Raw genomic sequence first — 22773 nt, 5'->3', positions numbered from 1 at the left:
GAGAGGGTGCGCAGTCTGACTTTATCTCCCTTGGCACAGAGAGGAGTTCGATTTGATGATGGATCAAGAGGGATGACGAGTGAGGTTAGAGCGCGATATACACCTCGGTAAAATGGCCGTCTTACTCTTCAGCGAAGACTTCGTTTTTGAGTGCTCAAATTGCTGGAACACTTGACCCAAAGGTTTTCCTTTCCAATCGCGAAGGCTACGTACACACACGAGTGAAGTCTCTCGCTGCAGGAAGCAATGTCCTGATCAACAGCCCCGAGCAATCTAGCGGCAAATCTCACAAGTCCAACTTCAATTGCGCACAAGAGTTAATATCTCACAGTTAGTCGGTGTGGGCCGGGGAGTGTGTTAAATACGAGTATACACTCGATAGCTCGACTACGTATCTTGTTGTAAGTAGGGCGAAGGGACAGGAACAAGCAGAGCTTCGCAAACCATGGAGGGACATCTTGAACGTCGAGGGGAAGCCCCGGGGGGCAAAGAGGCCCGATTAATTGGCTTGGTCAGTGGACAATCCGGTGTGCGCTCCTTCGATTCTCATCCTCCAACTAGTTAAACCAGTGTGCCATTCGGAATCGCTACTCTTTGGCCCCCGCGTCGGCACAGGCTATCGCGCCCACCTACGGACACACTGACATTTAAGTACGCGTGTGGCGCGTCGTTATATAGCAGTAAATTCCTAACTAAGCTATAGAGCGCACGAGCATTCGCTAATTGGAGAGGAGACGACGCGAGTAACCGTTCCTCCTGGTGGACCAGCAGCACCAGCAATGACTCTCGGGTTAACCATCGCGTGGATAGAATAGTCTAACGTAGACGCAGTGGGTTAACGTGGTCCAGCAATCCAGCCTGAGCTCTCGTGAATTATCGATAAGCCCTCAAGTGTCCAAACATTCCAGAAGCCCGAGAATCGATCTACACACGCATGTCTCCACTCCCGACTCTCGATGTCACGTGCATCATGCACAAAGATGGATGCTCCCCGATCTCGCACATACACGGACACGCGGCACACGCACATCCGGGGATAAACTTCTCTCCGGAGTAATATGCCACGAACCGACATGTTCGCCTCCAGTCAAGAAGTTTAACATTATATTTGAGACGAGCTCCTCGTTCGACTTGGTAACATCCGAGAATCTTCCACGTCGAGCGACGCCAACGCGGAGCCGGATAACGACGATGAAGATTGAGAAGTTATGTTCCAGGCATTTTCAGCCGGTTGAGGGGTAGAAATTTCATTGACGATCCTACGAATCCGTAAATTGATGGCGAAATCTCTTCGTCTCTTCACAACCGCGGGCTTATAAGACGTGCATATATGTATGTGTGAATATATTCATTGAAATATTATTCCCTTTACAGAAAGTTTACTATCATTTATCTAAATCTGCTGTACGGATGCTCGCACTTGGCAGCATAACGCTGATGGAGATAAATAAAGTGAGATTCCTCGCGGTACGCTGTAACGCTATATTTCCCGACTCTGTAAAGCCTCTAACCAGGTTCTCCATGGCAGTACATAAAGTGCATATTCTAATATGCATTATCGCAGCTCCTGGGGTACGCTTCGATAGATTTATCTCCATTAATGCACAAGCTGGACTTGATTGCTCTGCATGAACCCATTAGCATGGGCAGAAGTGAATTTTGCATAGAAAAATAAAATTTACTTTCCATGGGAGAAGAATGATGAGAATGCGATCTCGCTGGACGTGAGAACGAAAGCAGGGGATTCTAGGGTAGGAAAAAACATTCATTTGGTTTAACAAGTTTGAGCTAAATTCACCATCTTTTTGTGGGAAATGCTGGAATTTAATTTTCAAAATTGCCCGAAGCGATATGAAAATCGAAAGTATACCGATTGCGAGCTCGAACTTCGTTTTTTCTTTCTTTCTGTCTTGTGTTTCATCGACAAGCCCCGAGAATAATCGGGAAGGAGCGCACTTCGTGTTGAAAGTACGTGCTCCACTCGCGCATCCGATAAAATCTCTTTTTACTCGTAATTCGAGTCACGGAGAAAGGCAGGTATCTTTCGAAAGAACCACGAGATAAGGATGCCGCAGGATCTTATCCCTCTCCGCTCTCTCTCTCTCTCTGCCTCATTCTCACAGTCTGTAAAGTCCAGTCGGAAAAAACACGATGCTCTCGTAAACGAAGGAAGCCAGGTTAGAAGAAATGAGACGCCTCGAAACGAGACAAACCACGTTAAGGAGCTCGCGACACGTTTCCAGTGCTCGCGAAACGCTCCTGCTTGGAATAAAACAGGGCTTGAAATTTTCACGAAGAACGTTTGCTCGAGCTTCTCCTCCGTTGCTCTGAAACTGCCTGAAACGGAAAAGCAAGAGCCGTTGAAATTGTAAAGGAAACTCATTAATCGCCGAGCGCATTTGAATTTTTGTACAAACTCCAAAGTGAGAAAAATTTCATCGTATCATCACCAAAATCGAAATACAGTCCGTTGGGGCAAGATAATATTTTCGTCATAATTGGGACCTTGTCTAAATGAAGAATTCTTTTCACGCAATCAATCAAACCTCCCAATGCCCGTATGCGCTTCCAGAAGCAGGTAATTCATTCATCTGCCCGGAGCAAATTGAAATATAAAAGAAAAATTGAATAAGATTTATCAGCGAATCGTAGTAAAGTCTCCACGTTAATATATTCGTTGTATATTTGAATTTTAGTTTTTTCCATTCGTATACGTTTTTCCTCCAGCTCATATAGCTCCGAGCGATCTATATCCCCCTTTCACACGATTATATATAGACTGGCTTTTCTCACAACGGGTAAAGGAAAATCCTATTGTATATCCCTCCACGTCTATTAAGCAAGGATTACCTTAGTAGTCTCGACTCTCGCGAACCCTCTGATACGTGGCGGTGGATGGATCAGGAAGCTCACCCTCGGCCCCCCTATATACGTATATACATCCGCTAGTTGTACGAACATACAGAAAGCCAGGATGCCAAACTTGTGCACTCTGTGGAGGAATTACGTTGATCCACTCTCGTCTTTCCACCGGCTCGATGCGCTATACGTATACACTGCGAATTTGGGGACACCCCATAAATATATACACCGCGTACATACACCAATTCATAGCTATATAGAAATGAAATTGGATTGCGCGGGAAAAACGCGCGTATATGTACGAGGAAAAAAGTGACACAATCCCATTCGAACGGTCGTAAAATTGTATGATATACATGGGCTTATTGCACCATAGCTTCGGATCTCAAACGCTTTTTCATGCGAAAGAGCATTTCGATTTAGTTGCCAAACTCTGTGAAACGCAAAAAATTTCACCGAGCTAACTGACACGATGTATGGAGAAAGCCGGATTTTTTGTATTCGCATCCGACGCTGATTTCGCGTCGATTTTTTATTCAGCTTTGATTGTACTGCAACGAGGAAAAGTTCGTTTTAATGAGAAGCAGGAGCAAGCGACGCGCTGGCGTTTTTTTATAGGAGGCACATTGTTCGGTGCTTGTTTCATTATATCGTGATAACCTCGGAACTCACTCGACCTTTTTATTCCAACAGAAAGGAAGGTCGAAATGTTTGTAACCGTTTTACCGGGGAATCGGAGATTTTTCGGATAATTGTTCGAAAAATTTGTACTATTCGTACAAAAAATGGAATGTCGCACTTCGTCTTTCCGGTATTTGAATTGGGGATAAAACGCCAGGATTCTCAATGCCGGAAGCAAGTGCTTCCTCCTTCTTCGGTCTCTCGCTCGATTTATCTGAAATTTCGGGAGTCCTGGAGATTGAAAACTCAGAGAATGAACACCAAAGCTTGGGCTTTTCTTCTTTTTCCTCGATTTATTTTCTTCACTTCGAACTAAACGGAACATTAAATAAGGAGAAAAAAATAGGAGCGAATGAAAATACACCTGAGACGTCCTTGAAGTCCTTGCACTTTTTTAAGGGCTTTTTAAAACATTCGGATGATAAGCGAGGTTGGAGCTGAAAAATGACATCGGAGCTTTTTCGGGAGGCCATCCATCGCCCCGAGTGACAGCGACACTCGCTCGCTCTCAATTGCTTAAAAAAATATTTATCTCGCATACGACGATCCCACTGGATATTTTTTTTCACCTGTTATTCTCTATCTCAACAGAAAAAAGCGATCAGCGAGAAGTCCATACGGCTTGCTGGTCTCACTCTGAACAGCACGGGCCAATATAAATGCGAGGTTTCTACGGAGGGCCCTTCGTTTGCGACCGAATACAAAACTGGAAATCTCACTGTTATCGGTAAGTAAAAATCTCGCTATGTTGGCAAATATTTATCCAGATTTTAGAGCAGATTTCATCTTGGAAATATCGTATTTGCATTGAATAAAAAACAGCGAGGTAAATGGCATCGTTCGCAGGAGCCTCTGTTTGCCAATGCTCATGAAGATTTCCGATCGTTATGAAAGGGTTTTTTTAATATTTTCATGCAAACAACCGTACGATAATATTGACGATACGCAGAAAAATAGATTCAAAACATCCTTTCAACGAATTTTCTCATTCCTTTACTCTTCACTCCTTAAATTACATGTTTCGATTTTTATTTAAAATTTTTAACTGCGCCTACAGTCTACAGTTGAGTGCAGAAAATATTGCCATGATATCGAAAAAAGTTTTATTCCACTTTCGTTATAATCAATTTAAATCGACCATAAACTTCGAAACTCTCTTACCACGCTACGAGCGAACAATTTTGATGGAAGGTAATTAGCAAAGATAATTATTCCAGGATAAAATTTGCGCTTGCGAATCGCTTCATTAAAACACGCATCGATTGCACAGATACACACACATAAGCTTGCTTCCGCAATATCAATTTAATGACACGTCATTTATGAGCGTTACAATTCCCAATACACTTTGTACGATATCACAATCAATAGTTTGCAACTATACAAGTAAAACGCACACTTGACTGACTCCCGCGGAAATATCACGTTCGCTGGTAGCTCTATGGAAATTCAATCGAGCGTGATGAGCTCCGAAGAATATCCCCTTGAGACTCCTCTCTGTTGCGGCGATATTAGGAAGAGGGTGAAACAACTAACTCTGGCCCAAGGTCGAAGTTAAACCTTTGCCCACTTATTCATCGTTGTGGCACGAATTTACTTGCTGCTGTACTTGTGTAGGTTCAAAATCTCGAGATTCCACTAAAAGTGAATGTTTAAGGTAGTTTATGCACGAAACGATTTTCCTAAGAAAGTCTTGAAATTTACACAGAGTTTCAATAAGTCAACTGATACGCATATCAAATTTTAAACGGTTCGTCTTATTGGTTATTGAAATAAACGTTTTTAAATATGAAGGAAATGGTGGAAATTGAAATTTCCAAATTGTTTCCTCAAGATGGTCAAGATGCACGGTGCTCAAGATGCACGATGCTCAAAGCTTTGTCTATGAGGTGCTATATTTTTCATTTTGACTTCCTCGTAAAGGAAGCTTTAAGCATTGTTCTAAAAGCTTGAGAAAGCAATTTGTTAGTTAAAATTTTTTTTTAATTAAATTTTAACTTATTTATCGACTTTTAACTTTTCCAAAAATTATAAAATTTAAACCGCTCGACCGATATTTCCCAAATTCAATACCAACCTTTCTATTATGATAATATATTTATAAAAAAAAAATTGGCAATCAATCTTAAAATTTCTGAGAGTTAGAGCGTCGACACCCTTTTTTTTTAAATTTTAAAACGTCATAGGATTCGTATTTTTTTCAAATTCTGACAAAATTATCAGAGAATGAAGAGCTTATGCAGATTAACATCTATGCAAAACGGTAGCTCTGTATTTCAAATCGTTTTCGATTTAAAAGAGTTTGAATTGTGCGGTGCCATAACATACACACACACACATCCGGACATTTTTTCTAGATATGATTTTTTGATGTTTTGGAACATTTTGAGCACATTGACATTGAAAACTGGAAACAAAAAATTTTTATCGTCACATAGCTTCCTTTATGAGGTAGCCAAAAATGGACAGAGCTTTAGGGACTATGCGTAAAAATACTTTTTTCTTGATCCATTTCTCTTCGTGTTTACCCTTTGCGCTCTCTAAAGCGAATTTTCACATAAAAAAACTATAGTACTTTAGCCAGGAACGAATGAAATTTGGAGTTCAGTCAGTGATTGATCCCCGTTCAATTATTGGCTTTTAATTTCATTCGCCAAAAAATAAGTTGCAAAAATGTATTTACAATTTCGAATTAATAACTTTGAAATTAATTTAAAGTATAATGATATCTTTTATTAGGAAGTAAAAATCGACCCAACTTAGAAATCCATAAAACACGATCCTACAGGCATGATCTACTTCAACTTTCATGAGTGAATCGATAGAAATATTTTGATAAAAAGTCCACGTCAAAGATTCTCTAATCAGTCGTAGTTCGTAGATATTCATTTTTCCATAGCGTTGAATCCTCTGACAATTTGAATAATATTTTTATCTCGTGATACAGCACGAGCTCATATTGCTACTGGAATATTTTTCACTTTTTCCCTCGCTTGAAATGCACCTCATGATTTATCATGCGAATATTTAATTTAGTACAAAAGACAAAAATAGCAAAGGTCGTTTTTTCGTAGTCTATCTTCGCCGAGATTTGTTGGCCGAAAGTTTTTATTCATCGTCGTTCATATATCTGCCGCTTCGTAATGTAATGGAAAAAAAAAATAAAAAATAAAAAAATGTATCCCCGGCTAAAAGCGTAGCTGGCGCTATCCATGGGTACAAAAAACCCGCGTGATAAATAGGAAATGGAAATGTTGAAAGAATCACATGCTCTTCTCCATCATCGCATTTGTCAAGTGTCTCGTTTCCGAATTCTGGCTACCTCCGAACGGTAATCTTATTAATTTATTCGTCTGCCTTCGTTCATTGTTTTTTTAATATCGTATGACCTGAATCATCGTCCCACTCAAACTAAGTACATTGTTCTGAATATCCAATTACAACAGTAACGATTAAATCGAACAATAATTTGTTCATTTCTTGTTATTATTGATCTCGAAAGCATTGATTATCGATTCGATTTTACTGAATATCGATCATTGCCAAAAAACGACACGTTTTCGTCGATCACCGCACCAACATTTGTCATTCGACATCGGGAGACGGAGGCTTCGAGGTTTTTGTCAAGCATTCCCAAAGTGAGAGCCAAGCTGCATATGAATATTTCTGCAGTCCTTCGTCGCTGTATGGTTTTCTGTTTCTATTCGTTTTCCCTATCTCGACTTTACATTCTCTTGGATTATGCATGAATCCCGAGAGCTTCGCCAACGGAAATGGAGGAAGAGAAAGAGAGCGATGGAAAAACTAGGAATGGCTCATTGCTCGATGCATGACAAGCGAGACTTTAATGAGAGGGAGCGTTTTGAAAAAGCAGCCCCTCGTGAAAAGATACTTCGAATTTCGACTTTCGTATCAGGAAATCCGTGAGCTAAGAAAATGGATAATTGCGAGGGAACCTTAAAGAAATCTCGAGCGGAAAGTAAAACGCCAGTTTTCTACTTTCCATTGTGACAAAATTAAACGCGATTATCTCAGAATCATCTTTTTTGAAAAATACCTTTGCGGTGGACACGATTACTAAAAAAACTATTAATCCAATCCATACCGAATTTGAACCACTTGCTTAATTATAAGAATAGCTAGGGCCTGGACGAAGGATTTCGTATTTCGTTGGAAAAGAAAAATTTTAACAAAAAAACCGAAAATTTAGCACCTCGAAGAATGAATTTTTTGATAGGCTTCGTCCAGGCTGGAGAAATCCAGTAATACAGCTGGGGTTGCGTCGTTTTGAGAAATTTTTTGATGAAAAAAATTGTATGAGTACATGAAAATATGCACTAACAAATGTCGTTTACAGTTTTTCAATAAACATTTATTTTCTTGTCGAAAAAAAATCAAGAAAATCACATTTTTTCGCCCGCTACAAGTGAATGTAAGGCCTTGATGTTCGGAAACATTTCCGGACGATATTGACTCTCATATTTTCAATTATATTCGCGAATTAATATACACATTTATGTGGAAACAAAAACTTTGAGAGACCGTAGAAGGTTTGACGTATTCGCGTCACCAAATTGAAATGCCAGCAGTGATGCTACGCCCTGCCTCAATCATCCGTCTGTGCCCCGAACAACGGGGAATTGACATTAATTAGTGGAACGTTCGTTGGTATTATAGTTCAACGTAGCATATATACGAGGACACAGAAATATAGATATACATATTTGTATAAATGTGAAAGCAGATTGAAATGCAAAAGGGCACCGTACACGCGACCTTACGTAGAGGGATTGTTCCCCCCAGCGCCGTTCTACTCGTAAGCGCGTGGAACGACACAGAAACAGAGAGGAAAATCGAGGAATCGTATTGGACGAATACAGAATCGTGAATCGAATCACAGATTTCTCGACTCTGGTCGACGGAATCAGGAATTTACATCAGAGCCACAAACCCGGCTAGCTGAGCCAAAGCCTCGCAAAATCCAGCGCGCGGTCATACTTGTCTCGCTCTCTCTCGCTTCTCCATTGTTGTGAATCTCCAATGAAATTCCTGACGCGTGATCTCCGTAAACTCTCGGCTATTATTCCAGCAGCCCCTTCTATTTCCTCCAACAATTTTTCCCATACAAACCGATAATATTGCAGGGGGAGGGTTGTGTTCGCACTTAGGTCGATTCGACACTTAACCACGGAGATAAATCTTCACAAAATTTACGCGTTTGGAAAAGAGTGAGTATATGAAAAACACGAGGATTTCGGAGTTACTAAGCTTTTGGAAATCTGTGAAAACACTCGATCGACGAATTGTACAGCATCCTTTCAACAACGTAGCCGTTTTCGTTGATGGACACGAAGAAAATGATTCAGCAGAAAATAAAATAGGGAGAGACCGAAACAGAAAAATAGCGGAAGCCTGTGGGAGGATGGAATGATATTTATCGAGTTGTTGTTATGAAGAGAACTGAGGGAAAACTGTCGCGATTGAAAGTTTGTGCAAATGGAAGCATTATGAAGCAAACGAGGGTGCCTCGCTCTAAAATGATAGAGAAGCGAGTATAGAAACTGCGTGGCGATTACACAGTCGTGGCCATCCGCAGGTTTGGTCGAGGGGGCCAGTATAACGTTTATACAAATTGATGATTCGCTTTGGTTGTTCAATTCAGCGAGAGACATGCGAGAAGGCTCCTCTACTAATGCTCACATTGTACATAATACGAGTGCGCGCGCGTTCTGGTCGAAGGTACGCGCGCGTGAATAATAACGACATCGGGACTAACATTGCTAAATCCCCGAGCAAATTATCCAAGCATAACGCTCGTGGCCATACCGCGTTCTCGTAACATTTACCGAGATTGATCATTTGTGGTCACACAACGCTATAGTGATGCGCACGTATCATCCTCCGAAACCGAATCATATTCACATATAAACTCGCCTATCTCGTGCCCACTATAATCGAGATGGAAATGGTTCGATTATTTTATAACCTATGAAACGACAACATCGATACGTCCCAATGAATAATACTTCGCTCAACTCCGATCACTCGCATCATTTCTGTTGCAAACATTCATTAGAGCTTGTTCTCATTCATTCGAAAAATCAATTGTCCATGCAAAACCTCGAGTCGCTGTGGCGGATCGAAAAAAAATAATCATTTTTTCCTTGAGACATGAAATTATGATTTTTCGTAAAGATCGAACTTTCGTTAAATTCCATTCAGTTGGACGAAAATTCATTCAATTGCTTATTTTCAAAATTTCTAAATATGCGGTTTATTCGACTCGTAAATTAGGGGAACAACTCTCCCCTTTATGTCGGTATTTCGAAATTACTCGATGCCTTAAATGTCCATTCGAAGAGATCAAGATTCTGGGACAACTTTTGATGCTTGATCAAAATAATTGGCAATGAAATTGAGCATTACGATTATTACATGTGACTTGACAATCATAAGCACAATTGTCCTGACACGGGGATATTTCAGGATAGAAATGTTCCGGAATAGAATTGTCTCGACTCATATCTACGAATAGAGTTTTACAAGAATAGGGATTCCTGAGATAAGGCACATTCGGGTCCAGCCGTAGCGATGTTTTAATACAAGGATATTCGTGAATAGAAAGTTACTCACAAATGCAGTTCAATTAGGCACAAAGTTATTCTAAATAAAGATAAAAGGTATTGAATCGTCCTTTTGCCTTTAGTTCGATAATCTGGAAGATAAAAATGGAACTTTCAAATCGATCGATCAAGCTAAGTTCAAGAAACCGTGCTTCGTGCCTGTTTTTTTTTTTTTTTTTTTTTTTTTTTTCAAGATATGAGTCAAGATAATCGTGCTTCAAGTTCAACGGATGTTGCGACTGGGAAAACGGTGCTCGCTATCAGGAGCTCGAACAAAAATTTCTCAATTTTTAAAGTGCATTTTCAACTGTAATTGGAATTTTCTCTTGAGCTCTTTCGTACCTGGCCAACTGATGGTTTACCTTGAAGAAGTTCGCGAGATCAAAGAGTCAAAGTGAACGATGAAAAAAAGAGAATTGTTAAAATAATTGAGTTTCCTAAGTGGAAATTTATATTTTGAGAAACGTTTGCAGTTTTTTTCGTTCAAATACAGTTTTTTCTGTCAACGCAAAAGCGGAATCCACTTAACAGCATTTCACGATAAATCGATGTTGCGCCGCGCTTTAATAGGGTGAAATACTGCTGCATGGATATTATGAAAATATGCATACTTGAAATAACCTTCGACTGCAGGCTGTTCCGTAATTAAACACTTCAGCGCCTCTTGGACCAATATCATCAGCAATTATCGTGATTACGTTTGAGATCAATCGGGAAATAACCAGCATACGGGAAACATTTCAGTTTTATTACTTGCGTTAACTCCCAACAAATCCATTCGCAATTCGAATAACGAAGTTGTTCACAAGTCGGTTGAATGAGTTGTCGCGATCCTTCGTTCATTATTCCATGATTGCAGCGTGTTCCCGTTTCTTTTTAAAATCACCGCGTTGAGCTTTTTACACGAGCACACCGCTAATTTCCTGTTCGATAAACTCGGACAACAGTTGTGTGCGAGTCATACATGTCCGGAAATTCAATTCTCGTTTGCTATTTTTCAATGCTATTCAATTAGCAAACGATACACGAAGAAGTGAGAGGAAGAAAGAATGATCGTTCGATCGGTGGAATTATTTCAGTAAATTGTTGTGCAGGTTTATTAAAGGTTTATGGATTTTCATAGAATCAGTGCTTTGGCAAGTGAGTTTTAACGATGTGACTACCGACCCGAGCCTGCCTCGTATGAAAAATCCTTGACATCCCATCGCGTATTATGAATAAGCTCTTTAAACGAAATTGAGCAATTTATAATTTCCACGAATCATCGAAGCGTTATTACAAATTGGACAAAACGATAAAATTACAAAAATACTGATGATTGAATATCAATTATGATTGAGAACGATTTATCCAATTTACTTCACTTTAAAGTCAATTTGAATTCTGATTATTCGATGCTTCCAATCCTCCATTTTTCTACTACTTTGATTTTATTCTCTGAAATTGTCATCTCCATGGTAACTAAATATTCGACCATGTTTAGGATTATTTTTCTTCTTTCTCAATTATATATTTATCATCTTGAGAATTATTTAATCCAAACAATTTTAATGGGCACGATTACTCCAGGGCTGTTTTCTAGGAACATAATTACAGTCCAGCACAGTACGAGATTGGAATAATCCGGTTTCGAGAATGAAGCTGCGGATAAGTTGTGGAATTTGTGTACGCAAAAGTGAGAAAATATATAATGAGCAGACCCCGAAGTACACAGTGGGAGGAAACTGTTTGCGAAACTCCTCGCTTTCTAAGATTTTCCCTCGTTGTTCGGAGCTCCGGAAAACACAGGTGGCTCACAAGATGGTGCCATCTTCATCTCGGGCGACCTCGTCGCAATGAATTCTATGCACACTTGTTAATATTATTACGTAATGTGTAGAAAGAACATAACAAGGAGAAGATTTTCCAAGGAAAATAAAGTTGATATGAAACGTCTCACGAGAAATGTTACGAGAAAGTGATAAAATTAAATGAATTTTATGAATTTTAAGGAAGATCATGCGTTACGTGTGATTCAAAAAGCAACTAAACTTTTCTGCTCTTTTCATGATCAAAGAAACGATTAAAATTTATTCTCGCAATTATTAAAATTGTGTAACTTATTTGTTGAGAGTGACCAATTGTTAATATAATGACAGCGGTTAAAATAATTTCGTAGTAAAATCAAGCAAAATGTGACATTCGATGTTCCATTTTTCTTCGATATTTTTTTAAGTCGTTAAATCACTCGGAAATGAATGAAGTTTCGTTTGGATTCTATTACCTTCTGTCGTTCAACGAACTGGAGAGTTCTTAACAAACCACTAAGTTTCCAGGAAGAGAGCTAGCGTAAAAGTAAAAATCACAAATCGCCAACTGGACGAGAGTTTTCTGAGGATTTGTCAGTTGAATCTGAAGAGAAGCTTTTCCTGGATGTAATCGTTGAGACAAGCATATTACTTGAATTCTCTCGTCTCTTTCTTACAAGGACAGATATAAAAAAGTCGAGCTGACCACGTCAGCGGATTCGGGTCAAAATAAACGAGCAAGAGAATTGCGATGTGCGGTCTCTCGTCGTTTTGCTCAACGCTCGCCCTTTCAAATGGTATATTTCTGTGAAGCATTTCAAGTGGAATTTTTATTCCAAAATTCTTCTCACTTGCCTCCTCTCAGTAATTTTCTTTCCAAAATTCCCGCTACACGAGACAATATTTATGTGTACATTTTGCTACTTTTCAAATTAAACGAAGAATTTTCAATTTTTCAATTCTCTCCCAACATTTTTATTAATTCGCAGTATGCAAAACAACTCGGAATCCATTCGATCGTTCCGTTTTTTACTGTCATAGGAATGGGAATTTCTTTCCTAAGCAACTTTTTAGTTTCGTTAAAAAATCCGAAAAACCTTAAAACTTCGGAGACCAAATTTTAATTTCACCGAATAAAATGATTTTGTTGTCAAATAAATCATCGATGGCTGTAAAAAAAATTAACTCCAAGCTAGAATATCTTAAAAATCAAAAGTCTGAATTCATGATACGAAAGTTGTACAATTTTTCCGAATAATTCCATGAATATGAGAATTTATTGAAGTTTTATTTGCCCCAATAACGGAAGGGACAAAAAATGAGTTGGTGCCGTTTTCCCAATCTGTGTCCCGCCTCCGAATGAACAAAGCGATGCAGGGAGAGTACAAAAAGTCCGAATGGCTAGTAGAGATCGAAGAAATAGCCAGATAAGCGAGTGGCTGTGGAGGGGTTCGCTTCATCGTTGCATGGAACAATATGATAAAAAAAATTCTTGAGAATCAATAGGGGTCAGCTTCTTGGGAAGTGTATTCCACAGGAAATGCCTCGTACGAATGTATGTGTACGTGCGAATGCTTTACTCCAAAAGTGAGGCATCCATGCACCGAGGATCTTGCGGACTGCTGGCTCCGGAGTTTCTGCACTGTCTGAAAATCAAGCGCACACAGAGATTCGAGGAAAGGAAGTGTACAGATGAGGAGAGCATCGTGTCTGCGTGTGTTCGAGTTACTTGAGTATTTGTGAGAATCTGTAAGTCAAAAGGAAGTGTATCAGAGAATCAATATCTATAGTAATCTGGGCAAAGTTGGAAAAGGACGAAGGATAGTCGAAGTGATCGATTTAGTAGGTGACTTCTATGTACTCTTCTCGGGTATGCTTGGAGAGGAAAAGAGAAGATCGAACGTCTGGTGAGATCCTGTAGAAGAGTTAGTGGGTGCTGGACAAAAGACTGAAAAAGATGGAGTCGGAGTAGAAGAAACGGAGAGAAAGAGAGAGAGAGAGAGAGAAAGTGGATATTTTGCAGTCACACTTTCTAGAGGAAGGTTATCAGGTGCAGGCTGGTTTTACAGGCGATGAAGGATTCGTAAATTTCTGGTGGATATTTTCGGAGATTCAGGAGTTCTGAAGGAAAAGAGTCAACGAAGAAGGCGAGCAGGGCAAACAAACGAAATAGGAAAATAAAGCAGGCTTGGGTTGAGAAAGCGGGAAGAGGATTTAGAAAGTGTGGTGAAATATATATAGAAAGAGAAAATTCGTACAGAGGAGAGGCAAGGAAAAGCATTGAGAGAGGAACATCGAGAAGAAATGCTAGAAGGAAGAGAGCTGATGCAGTAAGTGGTTGAAAGCTGCGGGAAAAGGAAATAAGGAATAGAAGAAGAGGAATCCGATAGCCGCGGCTAGCTTTTGGACCATTTTCTATAGGCTCAAGCACACGACCGCACTGTATTATGTCTATATGTATATTTCTCTGTGTGCATGTGTGTGTGTGAGAGAGAGAATGGTCCTTGGCAAGGCTCCAGCGCCGGTCAATCGCCAGTAGATAACCTCAACCACGATAGGATTCGTCCCCGTATTCCTACGAGTGAAAAGCTAACTCTTTGGTACGGCCGCTCACGAAGTCCCTGACTCTCTTGCTCTCTCTCTCTTGCAATAGTCGAATGGAAAGGCGATGAGTAAAAAAACGTATTACAAGGGAAGAATTCTTTGATAACGGGTAGAGAGAAAAGATGGAAAAGCGTATGGAAGTGGCTCACTGAGGTTGATCGTTCTCCACAGGAAATTCAATTCTATCAATTCCTTCCCCCTCTTCCGCTCCTCTATCCGCAATAACAATTTTATTTCTTCAATTTACTCAGGCAAACATGTTTGTTTGCTCGAGTATTTGAAGTTTATGTGTCGTTTAAATAAACCAGAAAAATTTCTCATATACAGGATCGATGCGTTTGAAAGAGGAAACGTTGAAGATCGACGTGATTTTTTTTTCATTCAGAGTCAGGTGGGAATAAAATGTTAGAATTTCTAAAATTTCAAATAGCTCAAGTCTCGAGTTTATAAAGTTCGAATGATAATATGGAGAGAGGTCAATTCGACTGGAGCTGTAAATGGCGATAAATAAAGTAGACACTTCAAGGTTCGAAGCACGTTTACATCGAAAATGGAATGCAAAAATCGCCCACAGAACGACGACTAAAATATCGTTTTTCCGAAAATTCGACTATCGCTCTTTCGATTCATAAATTATTACAATCAGCGATACTGTGAAAATTCACAATTTTGAAAATATAATAACGAAAGACCAAATATTACTGAGGTGTTGAAATAATGAAAGAGCAAAAAGTCGAACGGTCAAAATGGCGAAACGTTAGAAAATCGAGCGATCAAAATAAAGAAATACAGCGGAGCTCAAAATACACGCGTCACACTCACTCACTTGCTCAGACCGGTAATCTCTAATTTAAAACATCGCCATTTTGACTTTCGCCTTTACGAGCCATCGCTATTCTGCATATCCAAGTTTTATAGTCTCGATAAATTTGATTTTTTGTCATTCTATATTCTGATCTATCTAAAAAAAACAACTACTCACTATTTTGAATTTGAAAATATGAACTTTTGACATTCGTATGGTCTGTTAAAATTGTACTCGAAATGAAAACTATCGAAATATATATTTTCGATTTAAAGAAGGAATATTCGATTAAACACGTAATCTGTTAAATAATCGATGGTAAATAAGAATTTCGAATTACTTAAGATTTTCCTACAATCTGATATTACAACTTTTAAAATTTCGGAATATCGACCGTTCAATTTGGTTATTTGACATATTGAAACCTACCCATTCAAAACGTATCTTAGTTGCACGGTATTTTATACTAAATTTGCATACTTCCTAACTCCTTTATATTTCCTGTCGTACATATTCACAATGCAAAGATTACTCGCACTTAATATTTCTCAAGAAGAGAAACAGGTCAGGATCGTATATATATTTGTGTCGCAAAGCGAAGGAGCCGAAAAGACATAATCAAGAGGAAGATAAGATCGCAGCTTTTCAGTATTAATTGCTTTCCTCAGATTCTCCCTCGCGTCTTTGTTTCTTTGTTTCCCTGCGCGTGACTCGATAGTAGCTATTTCGTTATATCACTGGACCGAACTGATATGATATTCGTTTTTGAATTATGACTGACAGTACTCGAGACATAAATTTGCACTCGGAGAACGAAATCGCGTCTCTTTTCGTTCGCCATTGCCAGGAAAGGCAGAGCATGGCGAATCATGCAGAGTCAAATTGTCTACGCTAGTTGCTCGAGTCATTCGTGCTCGTCCGGACGAATAATTACTTATCAACTGGCTAGCATGTCACAGAGAAAAAAACGCTCGGGGGGCGATCGCAGTCTGTTACAATCCTTCATGCGAAAATTCCTTCGTCTTCTTTTCGACGATTCTTTCTCTCTTCGTCCCACCACGGGAAGCTCGCCGAAAAAGCACGTAAATAACGCCACCGAGTCGAGACATGATTTCTCTCAATGTCTCGTCTCGATCCTCTCAGACAATGAAGAGACGAATCTCAACGGAGGACACTAAGCTGTATTATTGTGTCTCTTCATTGGACAGGTATTTATTTTAGCCAGGCAACCGCGAGAGCTCCCGTTTCAAATAACTAAGCCGATTTTACGAAGTTTTGTCACTTAATAAAGTAAAATGAAAAATGTGGCTCTGTATAATCAACTGTAAAATTTGTTAGATTCAAAAAAAATGAATAAAAAACAATACAAAAATTAAGATATTCGAGAATTAATTAATCGAAAAGACATTCACGAAATGATTGCTCTACAGAATTTTTGAAATTTATTTATTTGTTAAACAAGCGCAAACGTTAAGGCAGTTGAGGCTGTACAGTCATTTTTTTACCCAAAAGTCATGACCTGTACCTTTCAAAAGTTAGGCCAGTTTACAGTTTGACAATGTTGCATACACTTTAAAGAAGAGTTGGGGAAAAGAAGACGAAAAACTGGTGAAAGCTCAGTCGAAAACACGGACGGTGACGATCCTAGCCTCAAAAAACTGCACGGGAAACAGATTATTATTAATATAATCTCAGCAAATCTCCTAATAAATCTGAAAAAAATTGACATTATTCAACAAGCCTTGCTCGTGTTGCCCAAAAAATTTCATATTTTTAGCATCATTTTTAACAGAGATATCACCGAATGTGTCTTGACTTCCATAAGGTTACATGTTATTTGGCCCAAATTGTTATTGATTTTTCTCAGCAACGACGCTCCTAAACTGTCTGAAAATTTAACTGATTTTTTTTTTACACTTCACTTTATAAGATGCAATCGGTTTAAAAGCGATGACATCATTTTCATTCTAATGCCTCAACTTCCTTAATTTGGAGATTTCGACATCGATGACTTTCGACGCTTCAGTCGATCAATATGATTTTTTTTGTTATATTACAAATCCATTCGTCGTGTTTGTACTCGTTCTCCAATACGAGACAAATGAACTATTTTTATATGTTCGCTAACATAATCAACAAATAAATTTGGTGTTTGCCATTCTGACAAAGAGACAACGTTAATTAGCATTCGCTTTTAATACGTTTGTGAATTATTAACAGTAATAAAAGCTCGTGTCAATACGAAAATAGGAATTGGAGCGAGGATAAGATATTTTAGTGGCCGGAAATGCGTGAACGTTCGTTACTGTCGAAAACAGTTTCTCCCCTCGATACATGAATCGTGAGGATGCATTCGAATGGAGAGTTGACTGGGATTTCCTCGCTCGAGGGATATTCGTAGATTAGTATTTATCCGGAAATGAAATGAGCGAACAAACTCAAATGTATTTTTGATTGAGAGAAATGATTTAACGTCGATGGCATAATCGCGCGTATATGTGACGATTTTTTCGTATTGCCAATTCAATAAATCGCAATAAATTAGTTTGAAAGAATGCTTTGGTACTCGGAGGTTCTTTGATCCTCGGAATTTCCCGTTGAAAATATACTTTAACAGTTTTTAATATACTCAAAAATATGAGTACAAGTTTCAACGATCAGATATTCATCTCCCCTTTATGGTGGCCCATAAAAATGATCGTCGAAGTTGGGGTTCGGTAAGATATTATGCGAGCTTTAAAACAGGCGGTGGGAAATCGATTGGAAGAAAGAGAGTAAAAAATAATTGACGCAAAGGTGGAGAACGAGAGAGAGAGAGAGAGAGAGAGAGAGAGAGTGCCGCGCGCTCTGTTGAAGGGGAAAACGATAAAAATGTCAGAAATCGAAAGAGAATCGAATTTTTGGTGAGTTAGTAGAAGTACGGGGATGGAGGCAGGCCGAATAAAGGAGGAAGCTTTGAATAACGAGAATGAAAATGCAGAGGGAAGCATAAAACGGGAGAAGCGACGAGAGAAAGAGTGCAGGGGGAGGGGAGGAGGAGGAGGAGGAGGGCAAAAATAAGTGAGGAAGTCGAAGGGGATAATAGCCGAGGGAGCAGGCGGAAAGGATTCCCTCGCTCGCAGAGCATCCAGCAGGGAGACCGTCGGAAGATCAAGGAAGAGAGAAAGCGAGTGGATAAATTTGTGCGAGGATACGGAAAAGAGGATTGAGGTGGTGGGGTGGTACAAGCGGAAATTTCCGGTGCAGCAGAAGTGGCTACGGAGAGTTTTTGGTGTATTAAGTTGCAAGGATCGCCCCGTTTCGCCGGACCTGAAGGAGGGAGCGCACGTAAAAAGTATGAGAAATCCGGTGGCGGAAAGGGAGAAAGAAAATCAGGGGGGAGAAGGTAGTCTGCCTAATAATCCGGTTGGTTGCCATATGCCACGTGTAATGTCGCGATTTCTATGATAACGCCGAGCTACCCGTTCTGTATAGAACTTCGGACACAATCCCCTGCGTTTTTGCCTCCTCTCGCAGGCGTTCTTCCTCATGAAATCCTTTTCGTCTGCCAGAAAACCAACTCACCCTCGTCCAACCTACATGCATATTTTTCTCGTACTCATCCGCAGCACACCAAATTCCGTTTCAACTACGTTCACGTGTACCCGAACACGGATACAAAAGCGGATTATTCCTTCGTGAAAAATAGACCGAGAAAGACTTATCTTCGGGGGCTGCTATAACATTCCATATCCCAGTCCCGCCGGTGAGATTATACAAAAAATATACATTTTAACATTTTAATTCTATCGTCGGATCACCAATTTTTCCACGATAATCCATCCCTGACCTACTGCCACAGCAGTATGAACATTGTTATCACGACCGTTAAATCTGCTGCATCTGAATGATGTACAGTCGCATATAATAAAGATAAATTACGTCATGGCCGCCGGATATGATGCAACGTTTCCGAATGAGAATGCAAAACTTCATCTCTTTCCACTCCGATTTTACCGAGCACACTTTTGTTTATTATACAGAAAGTATTTTCATAATAACTACGATAAATACGCGCTTTCCTGGGTGCTGAAACTTTTTTCAACTGTATTAAACGCACGGTTAATCCGACCCGAAATTCTAAACTGACGAGAACTGTGAGAGCATCCTCTCTTGAAGCAGCTATGGCGAGTGAACGAATTAGCCTGACCGATACAGCGCGCACGAGGCCTTAACTCAATTTCTAAACCCGATGAGAATCCCACGAATTTCGATGGCTGCCCGATGATTGACCACGAAAGGGAGCCCCTCAAACAATGATAGAGGACTCCAAAACGATTGGCCAAACTTGCCGAGGATTTCAAACATAGAGATCTGCTCCATGGTGCTTGCATCGATCCACATATTTTCTTATTTATTGTCACAATCTATCAATAAATTAGATTTATGAGATCGATTGGAAAAAATATGTATACAGAGCGCAGTCACGGAGCAATTTCTTCTCGATAACTTCGCGCGTTTCTCCCATGCATCATCTGATAACTCTACAAACATAGAGCGACATTCGTACTCGAGGATCGAGTACTCACGTTCCAAGTGGCTTGTTCTCCGTTCTTCGTGTTTCTAGCTTCTTGACTGGTGGCTCCCTGGCGAACGGAGAATTGAACGGAGCCTCGTTTCTCGTCCCTCATAGTCGTAGCCAGCCTCGATAAAAAGATTAACGCGGTGATTAATGTTTCGGCCTGTTCTCTCACTCCCCTCCTTCCATTGGCAACGTCGTCCTACTGCAATAGAGAGGAGGAGACCGCTCGCTAGATTCAGGCTCGCGCATTTGTCTTGCAAATTTCCGCAACGTTAAAGTATTTCCATTTTCCAGGGGTGAAAAAAGCTCGGAGAGAAAAAGAGGCAGGGGAGGGCACAGCTCGCGGTAAACTAAGAATATATGAACTTGCCACGAAAGGACCAAAGGCCAGGCAGCTAAGAATGTGGAGTGCGAGACTCCTCGCGAGGATGGAAGAGCCAAAGAGAGAGAAAATGGAAAAGCGCGAGGGTTAGGAAAAGCTGCAACGAGATAGGAGAGAAAGATGAGGGATGAATATACGAGTGCTCGAGCGAGCGGGAGAAAATACACGTACTTTCGAGTATCATAAATATTCATGATCCTATAAATATTCATGCGCGACGCTCAAAGAGAATGGTGTAAAGAAGGAAAAACTGAGAGAAACGACGTCAGATTTCTTCCGGCAAAGTAACCCGTTTCCATTTCGCGAAAGGAGCGGGCGCGAGGGAGAAAGAGGCCGTGCGCAAAGAGGCTTTCTCGCGTGTCGTCATGATGCTGGAATACGCGCGGTGGTCTTGCTTCTTTCCTCGATTCGCTCGCCCCTGCTGCATGCCCCGATGGAAAAAACTTGCCGGTTACTTCCGCTTTCTCCAGGGAGTCCTCCGCGTCCTTAGGCTTTTTTATCTTCTCACGTGGATAAAAAGCAAAGAGGAACTCACCGGATGATGGAGTATCGTTGTCGGCGGGATATGCGCGCGAGGCGGTTCGTGAACCAGACATCGCGGATTGGTCCTTCCGCGCTGTGGCCGCACCGAGTGTACAGTGCACGGTTTTAAAACGTTCATGCCACGGGATATTGAGGAGGAAATTACAGAAAAATCAAGGCGAAAAGAAACGTCAGTGATAATGGAAACGGGGAAAGCGACTCAACGCTCTGCTAAATCGAACCCTGGCCAAGTACATTTTTGAAAAGTCCCACAACACTCGCACCAACGTAACAGCGTTTCTAATTGCCGTAAATTCATGGCAAAGATTAATAAATGCTTTGTCGTCTCAGGATTACTTATTCAGAAACATTCGCAATCAGCTCAACAAGTGAGGCCAACTCTGAGCCTCACTTGGCCGATGCGTTGAGCCGATTGTGAATGTTTTCTACACGGAGAAAACGGATCCGTTTTGTATAGTGAGGAATATATTATTTTTCAAGAATTTTCAAAGTACTTGGGTACCGATTACAAACAGCATAGTATTTTTGGAATTTTGCTATTTTTCCTCCTTTGGATTCTAAACAGCTTTATGTGGATAGCAAAAAGTGATGCACGTGGGAACTATATTTCGTTTTATTTTAATTTATCGTGTTAAACTAGCACTTACTGATAAGTAGAAATGTATTGTATATCACAAATTTTTACTGTCAGCATAGTAAATTCTATGATAAATACATGAATATTGATTCATCGATTGATTATCCATTTATGCCTTAGCGAGGCTTTGGGACACTATACAGAGTAAATATAACGAAAAAAACTTGGATTATAAGGAAGAAAAAGCACAAACAGCGAGTAGCTTGAAGTAACTTGGACTAAAAATAACTAGATAGAGAACGAGATAGATCGACAGGACACAATTAGATGAGAAGATAAATTAGGTTATGCGGCAAGAAAGAAATGGAAGGGCAAAAACTAGGAGAAGCTTAAGGAGGGTGGATAACAAAATCAAAATAATCAGAATTTGATAAAATTTGGTGATAACATTCTTTGGCATCAAGTATACAAATATATAATTTTTTTCAATTTTTTTTACCACATGGTTATCGAATAACTGAGCGTTAAATCGAAGTTCTTATCCACGAGATGTTAAGGAGGGTGGCTAGCGAGGATACAATGTTGCCATGCTAAACCATGTTAAATACATTAAAAATTTCAAAATGATGAGAATTTAATAAAATTTGGTGAACATATTCTTTAGTGCCAAACTTGACAATACAAATTTTTTAAGATTTTTCTTCTGTATAGTTATCGAGTAATTGATCACTAAAGTTCACGTATATAAGCATAGCGTTTCCATATAAATAGGTATACATTCCGGGCATAAGAAATCTGCTTTAATGCGTAATTACTCGATAACTAAGTAGAAGAAAATTTTGAAAAATATTGTGTCTTCGCACTTGATGTTGAAGAACATTATCACCGAATTTGATAAATTTCTTATCATTTTGACGAATGTAGCCACCCTCCTTAACTCTATGCTTAAACACGTGAACTTTAGTGTTCAATTACTCGAGAGCTATGTGGTAAAAAAATCTAAAAAAATTCATATTGTCTCACATATTTTTAAAGAATACATTTACCAAATTTTATTAAATTCTTATCATTTTGAAATTCTTAATATTTTCAACATGGTTTAGCATGGCAACATTGTTAAAATAAGCTAAGGCTAAACTGGTTACAAAACTAGAAAAATAACGAGTGAGTAAATCGCCAGGATAGAATTACTAGAGAGGAACGTCGTAGATATAAGAACAGGAGAAAGAATTTGAATATTTGAACGTAAGTTCAAATAAGCTGAAATATGTTGTGACACACACAAACCGAATAAACGAACAAAGAAAGCTGCGATCGAGTAAGACGTCAACTGATGAACATGATATCA

General features: G+C 39.7%; 1 protein-coding gene across 1 annotated transcript in view; it reads left to right on the top strand.

Moving 5' to 3' along the window:
- LOC122414718 (uncharacterized) overlaps positions 1–22773 on the top strand; it is a 153349-nt gene that overhangs the window by 104698 nt on the left and 25878 nt on the right. The window contains exon 3 of the mRNA XM_043426267.1: positions 4135–4270. Within this exon, the coding sequence (XP_043282202.1) occupies positions 4135–4270 (136 nt within the window). The remainder of the gene's footprint in view (positions 1–4134; positions 4271–22773) is intronic.

The sequence above is a fragment of the Venturia canescens genome, chromosome 8 (genome assembly GCF_019457755.1).
Source record: "Venturia canescens isolate UGA chromosome 8, ASM1945775v1, whole genome shotgun sequence".
Classification (NCBI taxonomy): domain Eukaryota; kingdom Metazoa; phylum Arthropoda; class Insecta; order Hymenoptera; family Ichneumonidae; genus Venturia; species Venturia canescens.
The sequence above is the reverse complement of the archived record's forward strand: the minus strand, read 5'-3'. Positions and strand labels throughout refer to the sequence as shown.